This window comes from Lytechinus pictus, chromosome 5, assembly GCF_037042905.1.
Source record: "Lytechinus pictus isolate F3 Inbred chromosome 5, Lp3.0, whole genome shotgun sequence".
Taxonomy (NCBI): Eukaryota; Metazoa; Echinodermata; class Echinoidea; order Temnopleuroida; family Toxopneustidae; genus Lytechinus; species Lytechinus pictus.
In genome coordinates, this window is record NC_087249.1 from 39,100,442 (window position 1) to 39,120,507 (window position 20,066).

Sequence of the window (20,066 nt, forward strand, 5' to 3'; positions counted from 1 at the left end):
AGCCAGCATATTATCTATACCTTATTAATTTATTCATAAAGTGAACACATTACTGTATGAATTCATTTGGGGTGGTCCTGATAGAGTAAAACGTGAAGTGTTGGTTAAAGAATACGATGACGGGGGTTAAAGATGACTTGCATCAAATCGATTATTCAAGCTCAGAAAATTAAATGGATTTCGAGACTTTTCTCCTCAACTTCGAAGGGCTGGACAGATATATGTATAGAATTGTTGTCACCTGTCGGTGGAGAATATATTTTTTTTATTGTAATTTTGATATGAAATATTTGAATATTGAAGTGTCAAATTGGTTGTTGGACATTTTACAAACATGATGTTTATTGGAAAGGAAAATAGATATTACCAATGAGTTTATATGGAACAATCAATATATCACATTTAAAGGAAAATCTATTTATAAACCAAACATAAAAGAAAAGGGATTCACTAAAATTACTGATATGTTAGATGAATTTGGACGCCCACTACGCTGGAGGGAAGCGAAAGAAAACGGGTTAAAGTTTACGGAGTATTTTGAATTGTTATTGCTATAAAATAATGCCCTAGCAAAGAGTTAGCCAAGGGCTAGCTATATCCCCTATATCACTGTGTCCTAACCTATAAGTAAAGCTTTTCGCTGGCAAGATTTACCGTAAAAGGCCTCTTTGGCTAAATTTCCAAAGCTACTACACATAAGTAGAATTTAATTTCAAAATCATTTTGAAATGCCAAATTTGTTACAATTTTTTTTTCCACATTTGCTATGTTGTGCTGCCTAAAAATATTTCGTTTATTTTCCGCAACTGCGTTCAATTTAATGTGTTGTGTATGTACCCGCGATTTGATAAAACAGTGGCCATCTGCAATGTTTGAAAATATCACGAGGTTCCGGGGGCTACGCCCAAGACCAGTGGCGGCACCAAGGGGAAAGGCAAGGGGACATTTGCCCCCAGTGAGTTGGCCCCACCCCCGAAATTTTGAGAAAAAAATGTATAATAAATATTGTCGTAAGCATCCTACTAAAGCTGCAAAGTGCTCCAAAACAGCTTTTTCGTTCTTTAAAATTTTCTCATCCATTCACTGTTAGCTCCAAACAATTTTTTTTATCTTTCAGGTCATTATATAAAATTCAAAATGTCGCTCGCGCTACGCGCTCGCAGCAACTGTTGACTGGTTGCCACGCAGTCAAGCTTAGCTTATAGTGGCAACCCCTGTAACCTTCTAACAATCGATATATATTAATAAAAAATGCAATTATGTTCAATGTTTTGCTTGTCAGCTATACGTATATTATTATTGTATTTTCTTTGTTCATGCGTTTATGAAAAAGTGTTGCAGAAACCAATAAATGAAATGAAATAAGTAAATTATCTGTTCACATTGGGCTTAAAAATCCAATGTTCAAGTCAATATGCTTCTCGCGATTAGAGTTGTCATTCATTTTATAGCGAGAAACACATCCTGCGTATTCATAATTTTCATAAATCAAAAAATTTCAGCTCGCATCAATTGCTTATAAAATTAGGTAGCCATCCAGTTCATGATTACAAAAAGTGATTAAAACGTCGTCATCATCTCAGGATATCAAAAATTTTCGCGCTCGCATTATCTATTTATTGGTGAGATATCATCTTCATCTGTTCATGACCCAATGCAAACAGCTTGTCCTTAACAGGTTTTGTGTATTGCCCCCCCCCCCCCAATGTTCTTTTGCCTCCCCCGAGTTAAAAATCCTGGTGCCGCCATTGCCCCGGACCCGATCCGCCGCACTGGCCCCAAAAAGTTCTACAACCGAGAGCAAAAAAGAAAAGATGAAAGAGAAAAGGAAAGGAAAGGAAAAATATGTAAGATATGATGCTATTTTCTGAATACCATGTCATAATCAATTCAAAGTTAGATTCTCATGAAAATGTGAATTTTTCTCCGCTCGCTTCGCTCGCTCGGGACTTACATGAAGCAGTTGCGTGCGTCATGCTTTGAACCCTCTTTTTTGTACTTATCACGCATTGAGCTGCTTCGCCCTAATGCTCGGGCCACAATCATAAAAAAATAAATCATGTTCATACCATGATATGACTGGGAATTTTTTTACTCTTGCCCCCCCCCCCCCCCCCCTAGCCACCGACCCGTGTTACGCCCCTGATTTACGCCTGCCCATGCAGAATGCATTTAGCGCGAATTAACGTATGTGTGCCCCACACTGGCTTTTTGCTTGCAGACAAAATATCAGCAGCTGTAGTTCATGATAATACCAACTTGGCCTCATTCCACTGGTGCTTGCATACAAAGGAATTATCATCAAAATCGGTGAGTAATAATTTTAGACAGTTTTGTAAAATTTATTTTATTGTGATTATCACTACCATCAACATGATTTACGATAACCTTAGGGTTTGCTTATACATTTACATATTGTCACTCAAACATATTCACGTGAGATTTACACCTACACGTAGGCCTACCATTTTTGTAATCAGAAATGATGTCATATATATCTAAAACACTATTTAAAAAATGTTTTAACACAGTCCTTTATTTATTGAAATGAGTTTAGGGGAAAAAATAATTCTCACCAGTGATAATTTCCTGAGAGACAATTTTGAACTGGAAGCCTATGCAATGTGACTCGATCGTGACTATGACCATGATGACGGTAAATGGGTTCATATCCAATAATATCCGTGCAATTTTTGGCGTCGAGTCTATATCGAATTTAGGCCTACTTCATATCCACTCTGCAGACTGTTGAAAGGCAAGACGTATGAGAAAGGACAATAAAATAAAAGGAAAAATAGAGTAAGGAAATAAATTGAAAATTAAAATAAAGTACATTAAAACCTAACCTAAAACGACGGGAAATAAAAGTTCCATATTTTGTTCCAGAGACAATTGCCCCGATGGAATATTTGCTCGTCGAGTCAAACATAAATTCCAACCTCCAAAAGTAAATAAACCGCAGTCCTTATATTTGCGCTATTCTGTTAAAAAAAAACTCTGTTTCAAAAAATTACATTCTTAACTCTATAGCCTAGGCCCCCTTAGATATGAAGACCGGAGTAAAATAATGTCGCAGAAGAAAATGTCGGAAAGGAAGCTGGATAAGCGTGTTCAACATCCTTATTTCTCATATCATTTGTTTTATTTACTATGTAAACCATTTTGATATCCAATAACTTAATTCATAATGATACTGAAACTAGAATGAAACGCCGGAAATTGTGTGTATATTGATTTAACTACATGTATACAGCATTTGATATATATTTGATCCACTGATCATGCTATTAAGAATAACAAAGAGTGAGTGGGTGCTTACATGTGAACTCAAGTTTGATTTAGCCCTTCAACTGTGTCAAAGCCGCTATTTCTACAGTGCGTCTCAAAAAACAAATATACACTTTAAATGGCTGCCAAATAAAAATTATGTCACTTTGGGGAAAAGACTTATATATATATGGATAGCCAATAAAGTAAACTTTCAAATGGCACCAAAAAGTTGGAGAACTATTCATGCTGAGTGAGCACTACCCACTTAAACAAAGGGTATGGAAATTAGGCTGGGCAGGAATTAGACTTCCAATTTCTTTCAGTCTTTGAGAGGCGAGTCCTTTGGAACTTTCAAAGTTGTGGGTGTTGTGATAAATTAATGATCAATTTAGATTGTTCGAGCGAATTTCATGAATTATTGAATTGAAATGTAATGCATGAGTGAACATGAATTGCAATTTTTAGTGCAGCATTTTAACTTTGTCATGTGGATCTCAGCAGTGTGTTCATGGGAGTCAGGATAATAGCAGTGAGATAGAACTTAAGTGGGTGAAGTAGGTTGATGGGCTAAGGGTCAACAGAACATTTAGCCTCCCTCCTACAGCCCCCACCTCCTGTTGAGATTGAGTCTGATTGCTAATACACATGTACGCATGAAGTCCAGAGCGAATAACTGTCAATTTAATGATAAATTCTGAAAATTATGTCACCAACGTTTACCTATCAATCATTCAATCAACAATAAATCAACTCAATCAATGTTATCAATCAAACATTCAGCCTTTTAAATGAATTATTTCATAGATCATAATTATCAGTCAATTTGTTAGCAATCATTTGTAATTAATCACCCAAAAAACGTGACCCATGAACTATCGATCACTTGGAAGTTAAGATTTGAATACCACCCAGGAGAAAGAGAGAGAGAGAGGGGGGGGGGCACATGACCTGTAATTTGTTAAAGAACACAAAGAAGAAGAATGCCCTTTTAAGCAAGTCTTACCCTATCTCACCCCTTGCATGCAACAGATACCATCACATTAATTACTGACTCTCACAAACACACTGAACACAAAGATCCACATGATAAACTGAAAATGTTGCACTAAAACTACAATTCCTGTTCACTCATGCATTGAATTTCAGTTTAGTAACTCATTAAATTCGCTTAAGAAAGCAAAACTTATCGCAATTCATCAATAATTTAGCTTAACATCCTTATATTTTGCAAGTTCCAAAGGACACACCTCTCAGAAAAGTGGAAGGCTAATTCCTGCCCAGCCTAGCAAAGCCTAGTCTCTCAGGAGGGGTGAAGAGGGTAGAGGGGGGGGGGTGGCTAATTGTTCTGTTGACCCTTATCCCATCCTAAGTCCTATCCCATCCCTATTCTCCTGACTCCCATGAACACACTGCTGAGATCCACATGACTAACAATTGCAATTCACGTTCACCCATGTATTAAATTTCATTTAAATAATTTATGAAATTTGCTCAAACAACCTAAATTGATAATGATTGATCATTAATTTATCACGACACCCTCAACTTTGCAAGTTCCAAAGGACTCGCCTCTCAAGGACTGAAAGAAATTGGAAACTTAATTCCTGCCCAGCCTAATTTTCATACCCTTTGTTTTTAAGGACAAGTCCACCCCAACATAAAGTTGGTTTGAATAAAAAGAGAAAAATCAAACAAGCATAACATTGAAAATTTCATCAAAATCGGATGTAAAATAAGAAAGTTATGACATATTAAAGTTTTGCTTAATTTCACAAAACAGTTATATTCACATCCAGATTGGTATGCAAATGAGGGGACTGATGACATCATCCACTCACTATTTCTTTTATATTTCTTTACATGGAATATGAAATATTCTAATTTTCCCCTCATTGTCATGTGAATAAAAGTTTTATTCCTTCCTAAATATGTGTATATATCATTGTTTTCCAATTTTGTGGTTCAAACAAGGGGATCCTTATTGTCAAATCTGTAAAATTGAAATATTGTATAACTCAAACAATGGGAAAACAAAATAAATAGTGAGTGATGGACATCATCGACTCTCTCATTAGCATATCACTGAGTTGTGCAAAAAACATTTTTTTTAACAATGAGCAAAACTATAAAATGTCATAACTTTCTTATTTTACATCCGATTTTGATGAACTTTTCAGTGTTATGCTTGTTTGATTTTTCTCTTTTTATTCAAATCAACTTTTTTCTGGGGTGGACTTAACCTTTAAGTGTGTAGTGCTCACTCAAGCATGAATAGTTTTCCAACTTTTTGGTGTCATTTGAAAGTTGACTTTATTGGCTTTCCATATATTTAAATCTTTTCCCCCAAAGTGACATATTTTTTATTTGGCAGCCATTTCAAAAGTGTACAGTTTTTTTTTAGACGCACTGTACATAAGTTAGGAGAAAGGTAGCTTATTATTATCAAAGCATAATGAAAATTCATATGCATGATGAAAACTCATGGCATGTGGTTGAATATGGAAATGGGGTGCGTCATGCACTATTTCATGTGCAAATATAGGTTGCATTCTCAAACAGGAGCAAAGTTCAATACTGCCGCTATTCTTGAAACCCTTAACCTATCAGTGCAAGGTATAAAAGATGGCACCGGAGATGGCAGAGGAAAAATGGCAGATGTAAAAATGGCAGAGGTAATAATGGCAGGGGTATAATGGCAAAGTTGAAATAGCAGAGGTAATAATGGCAGAGGTAAAAAAATGCTGATGTCAAAATGCCACAGGTAATATTGCAGAGGTAAAAACAGCAGAGGAGATAATGACGTACAGAGGTAAAACCGCTAACATTAACTCTAACCCTCCAACCCCATTACCCTAACCTGACCCTAAACTTAACCCTAACATTAATCATAACCCTAAAAGAGCCGGGTTATTTGGACCCATCTCACAGCCGGGTGGGGGGCGGAATCCGCCCGCCCCCCCCCCCCCCCCCCCTGAGATCTCGGCCTTCGATCGCGCGAGCGCCGCGAAAATTTGCACAGTGGTATAGTGTGCGATATAATTTATACAAGGCTGTATGGTTAAATTTTTTTGAATTAATAACATTTTCCATTTAATGAATTAATTATGCTAATTTATTCATAAAATAAAACATTTTCTCTAATCAACTATCATACTGCCTCAAAACTACTATTTTTTTAATCACAGATTCTTTGTAGGATCCCGATCAAATGTACTTAAAAAAAGAATTTGGTATCGCAATTTTGTCTTATGTATTTTATTGTTTTGTTAATTTCTTAGGTATTTCTATATGTTTTTCGACTTTTTGTTTTTCATTGTTTTTTCGATGGAAATTGTTGCAGACTTAATTCTGATCATAAACAAGACAGAATTAATTAAGTTTAATCAATAAAAGTAGAAATAATGATACATTTATGAATTTTAGATTTGTACATGAATTCACGTTTTTGAGCAGTTTTGGGTCTGACATGCACTTACATAATGTTGCGTAATTTCGTCACCGTGTACCCGGGCATCGCAAATTTGGTCTCAAAAGTTGCGCGAGATCTGAAAGTAAAAAGCAAGCAAGCGGCGTGGTTGAAAAAATTCGCACGGCGGATTTATCGTGAAAATATAGGGGGCGGAATCCGCCCCGGGCCTTTTAGGATTAACCCAGGCTAACCCAATCCCTATTAAGGCCACCGCACACCTTACGACTGTTCGCGATCCGATTTTGGAACAAATCGCATTTTGCTCATTTTCTGAAGATGTGAATGGAACATATCATTTTATTTGAGGTTGAAATTAATTGAAAGAATAATATTATAACCATTTTGAAAGTTTGCAAGCCTTTATTTTGGAGTAAAGGCCAAATTAGTTTCAAATCGTAGCCAATCGTACGACTGTTATGACGTCATTACGACTAGATATTAAATTCGCTTTTATTCTAAGAAGGGTGATACCATAGTCACAGATTTGATCATATTGGGTATTCGTACGATGATTTAGAACATTACACAGTAAGATATTCCAAGTCTCAATATTAGCATCAAATTCTACTACATTTTATTCTGAAATCGGGTCGCAGACCAGTCGTAAGGTGTGCGGTCGCCTTAACAGATCCTAACCTAAATATTCCAAAGGGTGATGTTGGTATGTAGTTCATGAATTTTTCGCCTTTTCAGAACGCAAGTATACATTAACCCTTATTGAAACTGCGCGCGCGTGCGATTCTTTGTTTATTGAAATTGAACAGTGTTGAATTAAAAATATAATCATTAGAACATTAAATCGAGCCCTTTCATTTGACATAAATTATCTTATTGTACAGCTTGACAACCTCCAGATCAGACTATCAAGAGAGAACAAAAGGATATGTTTTATTAGTGATCTTAACTTGATCATAACCTATATGTTTTCATGATTACGGAACAGCAGTAATTTTTACGCAATTTTAGAAGCCACATTGGATTTTTTTTTACAAAAAGGAAAAGTGACCATTTTAGCTTTCAAACCACAATGGAGTAAGACACCAAATATTTCATCACAAGTGGATATTGTATAAACTATGACTATTTGAAGTGTTGGGACTCATTTTAGATGTCATTTTGAAAGCCATCATTGAGTTTTTAGGGAAAATTGACAGCTTCATACCATTTTAACTAATCTAAGGGTCCTTGGATCCTTGAAACCATAGTATATAAACAAGAATCATATCTCCCAGGTGGATTTTTAAGTGAACTGTGTCAGTTTTTAGGTAACAACCATGACAGACCCAAGTTTTGGAAGCCATCTCGGATTTTTGGACATACTGGACCACTGATCGTTCCTTTTTTTTTAAATAAATCTCTGTGGCTATATTATGATCGTTAAAAGATTGCAACTGCAAGTAATATTTGATTGGTTTTAACATGTTTAGGGTATTATTAATATGGAAATTATCAATTCAATGTTTTCCATGAATTTCATGTAGTAGGAGCTTATAAACATAACATTTTTTCTCGTTCCTCATCGTCAGTTATGACGAAAAGATCCCTCCAACTGGGTGATGACTTCCTAGCTAGGCTAGCAAGTGACATCGAGACAGAAGAAGATGCTGAGATACTTGGGCGTAAACTTGGTTTCGAACAAGCCGAAATCAATCGTTTTATGGCCACCAACCGGAGTGGTTATCATGTGACTTGTGCAGGAACAAGGTCTATGCTATTTGCTTGGCGTCAAAAGGTGTCACCCTCAGACCAACCAGATACACTGAGGAAGTGTCTCCTCGATGCCGAATTGGTTGCATTGGCTGATGAATATCTTGGGGAGATAAAGCATACAACAGGTTAGACTCTTGAGATTTTCCGTGATTTCCCGCATGTCGAAGAGGGGGTCGGGGCTTATTTTATTGATTATTTTAAAACAATAACTTTTTTTTCTGTCCTGTATTTGTTGCTTGTTCCTGTGAAATGTCTTATTTTCGATTCATATGTAAACCAGAAAAGGTATTCTTCACTAAATCAGTTTTATGGCGAATTGTACCATCATTTTTTTCTTTTGTTTACCCTTACTACAGACCCCAAACCAATACCATGCCAACCAATGTTTTCCTTCAACTACTGCCTTAAAGTACTGAAAGACCATTACAAGACTGTCCTGTGTCAAATTCAACGTAGGCCTTGGGACCCAAATGACTTCGCAGATCTTAAACATTTATTTACGGATATCAATCTTGTTAAGTTTGACCGAAGTACGGGACAGTTTCAGAAGACACCATTGAAAGGATCGGTTAATGGCATCTTTGGAACTCAAATCGATGGCCAATTCCCTAAACGTATTATTTTAACGGCACCCGGTGGTCATGGTAAGACATGTGCAGTCGCAAAATTGGCTTATGATTGGTTGCACCAAACCGATGGATCACCCATGAAAGGTTTGAAAGCTCTCTTCGTTTTAAGATTAAGGGAGGTTGAGGAATCTGTGTCTTTGGGTGAAACCATCATCTCACAGCTCTTAGGTGAAACTTTTGGTGTTACTTCGGAATCAATAGAAAACTTTCTCGAGATGCATCAAGAGTCATGCGCTCTCATATTTGATGGATATGATGAGTTCAAAGGAAGTATCAAGTCGACAATCACGAGTCTGACGAAAGTTCTCCGGAACATTAGGCTGAAGAACTGCAGAGTTCTCGTTACCACTCGACCACACCTGGAGGGAGATTTTAGCCAAGGGGAACTTTCAAGGATATACACCAAGATGTCCATCGAAGGGTTTAGCTCAGATTCATCCCTACAGTTTATCAGACGGTATTTTCAAGCAAGATCAAGTTCCAACGGTGGTAGAGAACTCATCAAGTATATCCGCAATAATAATTTTCTGGAAAGCTTGATCAAAGTCCCATTGTTCTGTACTATGGTGTGTCACTTATACGAAGTGGAAGCTTTATCTAACGCTCATTCACTGACAAGTCTGTTTGATAGCATAAACCAATTCTTGCTTCAACATGCATTAGCTAAAGAGGTTCCATCACTCTTACCAAGCGAGGCAAAACTTGAAGATATTCTATATGATTTGGGTAAATTTGCATTTGATGGACTTCGAAGTGATAGCAAGAAGCTTGTTTTTCAAGTAGAAGATTTCAAACATTATCCTGATGCTTACAAAATAGGCATTAAGCTAGGGATCCTTTCTGCTTCCAGTATTCCCATTAAACATCTGGTAAACCGCCAAACATCAAAGACAACGGTTGAATTCTTTCACAAACTTCAGCAGGAATATTGTGCGAGTATATACATGCGACGACTAGGTATCACCCGAGAGAGTCGCTACATCAAGTTCAGAAGCCCATCAAAACTGGACTCGTTGTTGGCCAAAGAAGTCAACACAGTAGCTAAAACCCTGGAACTGGAGAATGTACTTTGCTTCATTGCAGGTGCTAACAGACCAGCCTGTCTGTCCGTCTTCAGACACATTGCCAATCAGGTTAAGGACTTTGTTCTCTACTATAAATGCCGTTTGGTGTTGCGCTGTCTCTTGGAAGCAGATAGATCTTATGTAGATGACTGTCACAGTGTGGCCAGCGCCTTGAGGAAGTGTTTCTGGGATGGCAAAGTTGATCTCTATCCTCTTACTGATATGATGATGACTGGTTTGGAAAGGCTACCGCAGGTAGCCAAGAGAGCGGTAATACACGTTGGCCCGTATTCTGAAGTTGGGTTTAATTTAAACTCTGGTTTTAAGCTGTGGTTTAACTATATGGCCGGGAAGCCAGTTGTTACATAAATCTCTAACAGTAGATGTATCAGCTCATTTGACTCCCAAAACATTATTAACTGCCTGGGAAGGATAAGTATGACAATTGTCTTCACCGTTAAATAATTAGTGATGAGCACAGTTAACATGAGGAGCATTCACTTTAAACAAAATGAAATGTTTGGCTTCCCATAATTTTAGCACAGAGTTAGACCATGGTCTTAGTTAAACCCGACTTCGGAATACAGGCCTTCTATTTTACTCAGATTTTCAAATCTTCATCTACATTGCAGACGATTATTATTTCGTAGCTGTATAATCCTCGATTGAAAAATGTAAAAATTAGATAACTAAATGTTAATGATTTACTATAACCTGGGAAAGATGAACATAATAGTTTTACCAAGGTGTCTTCCGACGAATAATTAAAGCAATAATTGCACACATGAAGAATATGCTGCTCCAAAAATGATTCTAAGGGCACGTTTCTGAATACGTTCGATGACTTGTACTTGTTGTTTTGTTAGTGCTCCTGACCATACAGGTACAGCATATTCAACAACTGGTCTCACGAAACTAGTATATACAACTATAAGGTCCTGAAATTACAGACTATGATATTTCAAAGTGCGAAGAACATATAAACGACTATTTGCGCTCTTGACCATATATTCAACATGTGTAGACCATTTCAAATCCGACTGGATTGCTACGATGCAGTGACACATCATGGAGTGAGAGCACCGTCGGGTTTGGTACATTTCTACAAAAACTTTGAACACTTTGACCTTACCATGTGACCTCCGACTGCAGCATGCAGCAGGGGCCGCGGAACGGTTTTCAAAGTGGGGGACTGAGCCAAAAGTGGAAGGGGGGCTGACCATGCAAAAAATCACAATCATATGGTCATTTTTACGTTTTTGTACATGGTTTTGGAAAAAAGTGAGGGCTGAAGCCCCCCCCCCCCCCCCCCCGCTTCCGCGGCCCCTGCACAGGTCAGACAAGGGATATAGGGATTGGAAATGAAATATTGGATATGAAAAGCCTGTATTCATGGATTATACTAATTTGAATGATAAAACATTGAAATAAAAAGTTTATATTAACGATCAAATTTATATTGTATTTTGCGAAACGACTGCATTACTTTCTATTTAGGTAACTCGAGTTAACTTTATTTCTATCTTCACCCCAATCTTTTCAAATTTCAGATCACATCCGTTGCTTTGTGCAGCACAAATCTCTCAGTCACCATGACAACCCGACTTTGGTCTTGTCTATCATCATTTGACAACCTCTACAACTTGTATTTGAACAGCTCCTCCATAAATGTGGAGAATGGTGAGCTTCTCCCACCCCTTCGATCCGTGCGTCGATTGGAGACTTGGTCCCTTCAAAAGGAGACGTTCAATCATCTCACAAGGGTAAATAAAAAAACGAATCGGCTGGGGTTTCGATACGATTTTTGTCTCGCCTGCATAGCAGAGCGAGACTATAGGCGCCGCTTTTCCGACGGCGACGGCGGCGGCGACGGCGGCGGCGGCGGCGGCGGCGGCGGCGTCAACATCAAATCTTAACCTAAGGTTAAGTTTTTGAAATGACATCATAACTTAGAAAGTATATGGACCTAGTTCATGAAACTTGGCCATAAGGATAATCAAGTATTACTGAACATCCTATTTGAGTTTCAGGTCACATGACCAAGGTCAAAGGTCATTTAGGGTCAATGAACTTAGACCATGTTGGGAGAATTATTTTCAAAATCTTAACCGAAGGTTAAGTTTTTGAAATGACATCATAACTTAGAAAGTATATGGACCTAGTTCATGAAACTTGGGCATAAGGTTAATCAAGTATTAGTGAACATCCTGCTCGAGTTTCAGGTCACGTGACCAAGGTCAAAGGTCATTTAGGGTCAATGAACTTTGGTCAAGTTGGGGGTATTTGTTGAATTACCATCATAATTTTGAAAATTTATGGATCTAGTTCATGAAACTTGGACATAAGATTAATCAAGTATGAGTGAACATCCTGCCTGAGTTTCAGGTCACATGACCAAGGTCAAAGGTCATTTAGGGTCAATGAACTTTGGCCAAGTTGGGGGTATTTGTTGAATTACCATCATAACTTTGAAAATTTATGGATCTAGTTCATGAAACTTGGACATTAGGTTAATCAAGTACCACTAAATATCCTGTGCGAGTTTCAGGTCACATGACCATGGTCAATGGTCATTTAAGGTCAATGAACTTTGGCCGTGTTGGGGGTATTTGTTAAATTACCATCCTAACTCTGAAAGTTTATGGATCTAGTTCATAAAACTTGGACATAAGAGTAATCAAGTATCACTGAACATCCTGTACGAGTTTTAGGTCACAAAACCAAGGTCAAAGGTCAGTTAAGGTCAATAAACTTAGGCCATGTTGGGGTAATTGTTGAATTGCCATCATAACTTTGAAAGTTTATGGATAGAGTGAATGAAATGTGGACAAGGGTGTAGTTGACAAGTCTTAAGTCACCGTTCAAATGTCATTTATGGTCAATGAACGTGGTATTATGTCATTATATGAATGGTGTTTTTGTGAATGATTATTTTATTGTAGTTTTCAAAGTTAGCACTGCTGCTATATTAAATCGCGTAATGCAGGCGAGACTGCCAGAGGCGTTCCACTTGTTAATCAATCTTGTTTTGTTTCAGTGAGAGGACTCAATGTATCACGACTCCATGCAAACTATAATAACGCATACAAAAACCCTGGACAAAAACTGCACAAAAAGTTTTTTTTTATTTCAGCATGCAATGCCTCTATGCCTTTTACTACTTTATTTCAAGACATAATACCATGGATCTATTAGAGATGGACATTCAACGGTATCATTTGATCGAACGAGATCCGCCGCAACATACAGGTGTTTTGACAATAATTATAGCGACTACCAAGCTGATCATTTAAAAGGGCACAGCTTTCCTGGTTTTGGTTTGTTGGCTGATGCCCTGTGTCGGAAAATACTTCTCAATCAACATGCTTTAGATGTGAAGCAGCAAAGCTAAGAAGCAGACGATTTTGTGAGTTAAAACATCATGAACATGGAGCTATTAATAGCTCTATGGTTAAAATATGTTACTATTTGATCCGCACACTTCCACACGCACATAATGACCTCAACAACATAGCTCCATGATTAAAGGTAAACGCTCGACACGATATGAGCCACATATCTCTGGAATATTAGGAGGAAAATTGGCTTATGAATATAATAGTCTATTAATCACAATATTGCCTCTTTCTTAGAATATATTCATATGTTTTCCCAAATAAAACACATGGAACTAAGATTGTCATAAGGCACTTCGATTTTCCAGGAGTTAAGTGATTTATCATCTTCTGCGCATACAGTTTATGCAATATCAATGTCTAATCACAAATTGCTTCTTTTCAACTCATGACCTATTTGACGGCGGAACACGGTAGGATGAAATAAGAAAAATATTAAGAGAATGTTATTCAGAGCACAATGACGGTCACATGGTAGTGAATTCGTTAACTATTCGATGAGTGTCCATTTCTAATAAGTCCATGCATATAGGTAACAGACTTTAAGAATAAATATTGGTTATGGATTCATTAAGAGTTAAACATGTTCAAGGTAAAATAAAACAGCTTAACGGTGTTATGTTTTATCATCCCCACATTAAAAAAAATATCTAAAATTTATTTGTTTCCATAAATATACAGTGCCTTCCAGCTGTGGAAGATGTAGAGATTTGGATTGGGAATGAGGACAACCTAGACCAGGCCTTAGAATGGATCACGTGCAGTCTTGGTGAGATGGGCCACACGCTTCGGTGGATAGAGATCAATGGGCTACTCAATACCAATGGATCGACTGTGTCAAAGTCAACATGCGAGAAGTTTGGGCGTACAATCCAACAGAAGGCGATACAGCTTGAGACCTTGTGTATGGTTGAGATCAAAATGGAATATGCCGAGGGCTTGATCGACATTGTAAAATGCTGCAAGGGCATTAGATCTTTCAAACGACTAAGGTTAATTTGATTTCTATTGAACTTTTACATCTAGTAAAGTACTCACAAAAAGATGCAGAAACTTTCAACAAGTTATGGATAAAGGGTTCACTACAATCAAGCGGTTTATGTGACTCACATTTTATAAATGTTTATTTCTATAAGGTGGTAAATTGTCATCAAAGAACTGTATTATAGTAAAGGCTCACCAAACACCCGATGCATATCAATTCCAGTAAATATCATATTTCTGATACGGTACTTACTTTCTGGAAAGTTAATAACTGAAATAGGTTTTCAGTATCGTTTTCGTGCATTATCCTCAGCCTTGATTTCATTAAAAGAATTTCGATGAATTCATAAATTATAGAACTCAACCAATCACAAACAATATATAAATTTACTTGATTGAATCGGCTAACGTTCAACCAGACTTATCAGGATTTAATGCAATTAACTCCAATATTTGCCGAAATTTCTAACATATTCATATATTATATTTTGATTATCTTTCATTACCATAAAATTATTTTTACCTTCATTATGAACGTTTTCTTGTAAAGATTCGAGTGTGATATTCACACCAACAAGGAAACTGTCTACAACATTTTAGATGGCATTGGAACGAGGGTAGAATCTCTTGGTGGACTTCAAAAAAGGAGATGTAACTGCATGGGGATTATCGTGAAGCAAGTCAGTAGTTTTTCTTCTTTTATCTTTTTCCATTTAGGAGTTGCTTTATTTTTCCTTTCTCCATTTTCTATACAATTGCTTGCACCGATTTGATAACAATATGATTTTTAATGGTTTTAACACAGCAGTGTTGCTAGTATGCAGGAATGTGGACATTAACATGAGTAAATGGAATCATGGACATTGAAGGATGTGGATAGATGCTCACTGACTTGAGGAAGATTATAAATGAGACATTTTTAAAATATAAAAATGATCCTGCAAAGCATTATTTTGACCTCTTTTGTGATTACAGTCCATTTTTTATTCATATTCAGCCACCCCCCGTGCTTTTTTAATCAGTACACGATAATAGACATATGGGTAGAAAACATTTTACAAGAGAACATGAGGTACAATGAAAGTGTTAACTAGATGTAACAAATGACTTCTCATTTCTCAACCCTCCCCCCGCAGCCTGGAGATTCCATACTTAACTGGAAAGTTCGAAGATGAAACGGGAGTCTCCTATTCCTGAAAGGATTTCACCTCGTCCATGGATAAAGCAGGGTTTGCTAAATGATCGGATATAGCTGTTCTCATCCAGGTACTACAGAACAAGTAAATAGATGGTTGGCGCCGGAATAGAAGTGCCGCAGATTTAGCTCTGGTTTGGGTTAATTGGTTTTTGGAAGACCAAAGCCACAGCAATCAATGCATGATGATCTCATTTCATGCAGGCATCGACCACTGTCTGGATCTTTAAACAGTATCTGCCGTCTAAGATCCAGACAGTGGTCGATGCCTGCATGAAATTAAAGGTCAAGTCCACCCCAGAAATATGTTGATTTGAATAAATAGAGAGAAAATAAAAAAATAAGCATTATGCTGAAAATTTCATCAAAATCGGAAGTAAAATAAGAAAGTTATTACATTTTAAAGTTTCGCTTATTTTTCACAAAACAGTGATATGCACAACTCAGTGACATGCAAATGAAACAGTCGATGATGTCCCTCACTCACCATTTCTTTTGTTTTTTATTGTTTGAATTATACAATATTTCATTTTTTACAGATTTGACAATAAGGACCAACTTGATTGAACCATATAGTATTAAACAATGCTAATTGCACATGTTCAGGAAGGAATTAATCGTTGTTTCACATTACAACAGAGAGAAAATTTGAATATTTCATATTTCACATAATAAAATACAAAAGAAATAGTGAGTGAGTGATGTCATCAGTATCCTCATTTGCATACCGACAAGGATGTGAATATAACTGTTTTGTGAAATTAAGCGAAACTATAAAATGTTAAAGCATTCTTATTTTACATCCGATTTTGATGAAATGTTCAGTGTTATGCTTGTTGGATTTTTCTCTTTTTATTCCAATCAACTTTATGTTGGGGTGGACTTGTCCTTTAAGTCAGTCTGTAATCCGAGATTTCAAGGGTATTAGATACTTGAATGTTGCAAGTATGAAGGCATAGCGGTATGCATGTAAGGGGATTTAACGTATATTTAGAGAGTTTTAATTGTGAAAAGTATAGATGGGGTATAGCTGTAAGGAAATGTGGTCTAATAGGACAAGAAGTCACTTTTTGTAAGAGTCTGTAAGATTGTAAAATCCTAAACATGAGTAATAATTTGAATAATGAGTAATGGAGGGTAATTAATTTATCAATTATTACAACAATAAATTGAAAATGATGATTTAGTTCATTAATCATAGAATAAATCGTCATATTTATTCATGCATGTCCACAATGTACAATGTAGAAGAATACACAGATAATATATAAATATATATAAAACACAAGTAAATAATGAACATACAAATATAACACAATTTGTTCGAAAATCATTGGATTATTTTTGTCATTAAAAAAAGGAGAAAGTGACAGAGATACACTGAAAAGAAGAGACGAAGAGGGAAAAGGGAAAGAAAGAATTAAAAAAAGGAGAGATGCAAAATGGATAAGTTCTGTCACACCATAATATTAATTAAAGATTAATGGGGTATATATCTGTAAGGAATCGTGGTCTAATAGGACAAGAAGTCACTTTTTATAATAGAGTCGGTAAGATTGTAACATCCTAAACATGAGTACTTTTTATGAAACAAGATTATATTTTAACATATCCTACATTATTTACAATACTATAAAATAGCTGTTAAAAAATGTGTGCTTTTTATTGGTAATACTGTTCTCGAGAAGATTCCAGTTTTAGGTGCTTCTTTAATGCACTCATAAAGTGAGGAAAACTTTGAATAGCTTTAACTTGATGAGAAAGAGCATTGCAAAAATTAATTGGATGTCATTAAATAGAAAGTGGTCCCTGCATGTATGACCTTAACGTTTTGGTAATACAAAATTAAAATTACTATTTCTTGTATTGTACCTATTGATATTTGATACACGGGTGAAATTAATTATATAATTGAAGGGCGAGTGAATTGTACAAATTTCTTGCCCCATCTAAAAAAAAAATCTTGCAGGTATCATATCTAGATCAGTAATTTTTTATATTTTCAAATTATTTAGTTCATCTAAAACAAGCTTATCTGTAACAGGGGAAGAATGACAAATATTTTTGGAAATACTCTTTTCTTTATAAATGTTTGAAACTGTAAACTTTCTGCGTGAAATTTATATGCATTTACCGGTAAATTACAGACTAACTTATCGGCAACAGTCGTAAAATAAAGATTAAACTCTTTTGAAATTTCAGTTTAATTGTGACTTTATAATTTACATTGTACATTAATAACTGGCTTTTGACCAGTCTTTACTTTTTAGACCTAAACCTTCCAAATTCTTACACAATTTTCTAGATTCAGTTTTGTTTTCTTCGATTTGTTCTTGACAATAGGCCTACTCTTCTTTGGTTCTTCTAACCTTCCTTTGTCTACTAAGTTCCTTAAAACTTCATACTTTATTTCGAGGTCTAATTTGCCAACATTTCTTTTCATATTTTTTAAAGCTAAATTTTTTTCTTTAATCAAAGTGATAATTTAATGGGTAATCAATTGTACAGTCATTTGCTTAATTTTTACTTTTTTCAGAGGTGCGCACATAATCTACTTTTGATAAAAATATAGATTTGAAATTTTCCCAAGCCATATATACATCGGTACATTCAGTTACTTTAGACCAGTCTGATCGGGATAAATTAAAATTAAAATTATCTACATTGAACCTTTTAATCTCCTAATGGATGCAGTTCTATGGCGCCCGAACACGGGCCTAATAAGATTTCTTGAACAATTAATTAATGAATGATCACTTATAACCTAAGTAAATAACACCACTTTGACTAATTATGCTCTACTTTACTACTTAATATGCATCAGGGAGGAAGGGGTCTCAGTCGTACGTGTGGGCAACTTTATAAGTTGGCTTAAACTATTTCGATTTAGTATATTCTCATAAATTTGGGATATAGGAGACTTTTTCGAAATTCATTCATTCATTTCATTTCATTTATCATGTGTAAAAACAATAAAAACATCTATTTACAATTTAATGTGTACAATAAAATTAGGAATTGATAAATAAGGTGTGGGCCCCTTAATAAGCAAAGAGCTTATCACCCGGGGCCCAAAACAAGCATAATATACAATGCAAAATAATTAAATAAAACAGGAAATCAGTGGTATTTACAACTTACGACAATAAGCATGTACATTATAAGACAATAAAACAATTAAACAAACAACAAAAACATTAAAAAACTTGATTTATTTTGAAATTACAAGGGTGCACCTATAAGGGTAAGTTATGAATATGTAAATCTCGTAGTTTTCTTGTAAATCTATAGTGGCTGTTGAGCAGTGGCGTACCTAGGATTTTCCACAGGGGGCAAAACCGTCTGCCAAAAAATTTCACAAGCAAAAAAAAAAAAAAAGGCTTCAATCACAAATAAAGGATTTCGTACCAGAAAAAAAAATTGACAAGCAAAAAAAAAAGTCTTCAAGCTCGTCAGGGGGGCAATAAAGGTCTTCAAGCTCGTCAGGGGGGGCAAAAAAGGTCTTTCAAGCTCGTCAGGGGGGGCAGGATACGTCCTTTGCATGGGTAGTGGCTCGTCAGGGGGGGGGGCAGACTGCCCCCCGTAGGTACGCTAGTGCTGTTGAGCATTCTTTAAAATCTTGTGATAAGTTATTCCGTATCTTAATTTGGACCATTGAATCGTAAGGATTGTTGAGATGTGGTTGAACGTGTTAAAAATGAGCGATAATCTTTATTCTTGCGGGTTTGGATATGCATAATGAGAGTCATTTTGTTTTAGAGATATTATTACAAGTTTCTGGAAATATATTCATTCTATAGTTGAACATAAAATAGCAACATTCATGTCTATCAAATAACTTTTTATTAAGATTTTTAATTTTGAAAACAGTTCATTGGTATGATAATTGAATGGAGCATTAGAAATAATTCTTACCACTTCTTTTCTGAGCAATAACTATTTTATCTAAATGTGACTGAAATGTATGACCCCATATGACATTACAATACATAATCGAGATGTGGCAAAACAAGACTACTATAAAGTTATCATAATATATTTTGGTAAAATAAATTTCAGTTTTTGTAATTTGTAAAATGCTAATCACGACTCTGCGGGAACCCTAACCCCCCTTAACAAACACTATTAAACACTAAACCTACCCCCCCCCCCACATGGCCGGGGTATATTTTCTTGGCTTTATTACAAAATACGCCCATAACTTTTCAAGAGGTTTCAATTGAACCATGGTATAATGGTTTTATACCATTCCACAATTGCATCCTGTTTTTAATATTCGGGCCAAAGAGTTAAAAATCAGTCCAATTTATATAATCTCAAACGAAATTGACAAGCAAAGAAAGCAACAAG

At 36.0% G+C, this 20,066-nt stretch overlaps 1 protein-coding gene across 1 annotated transcript; it reads left to right on the top strand.

Annotated features, from left to right (window-relative positions):
• The first annotated feature begins 2,222 nt into the window (after positions 1–2,222).
• LOC129261437 (uncharacterized) lies at positions 2,223–15,930 on the top strand. Its single transcript, XM_054899498.2, has 7 exons — positions 2,223–2,310; positions 8,266–8,574; positions 8,806–10,412; positions 11,693–11,905; positions 14,219–14,529; positions 15,072–15,201; positions 15,658–15,930. The coding sequence occupies exons 2-7, from the start codon at positions 8,268–8,270 to the stop codon at positions 15,694–15,696; spliced, it is 2,607 nt and encodes an 868-aa protein (XP_054755473.2). The 5' UTR covers positions 2,223–2,310; positions 8,266–8,267; the 3' UTR covers positions 15,697–15,930.
• The last annotated feature ends 4,136 nt before the right edge of the window (positions 15,931–20,066 follow it).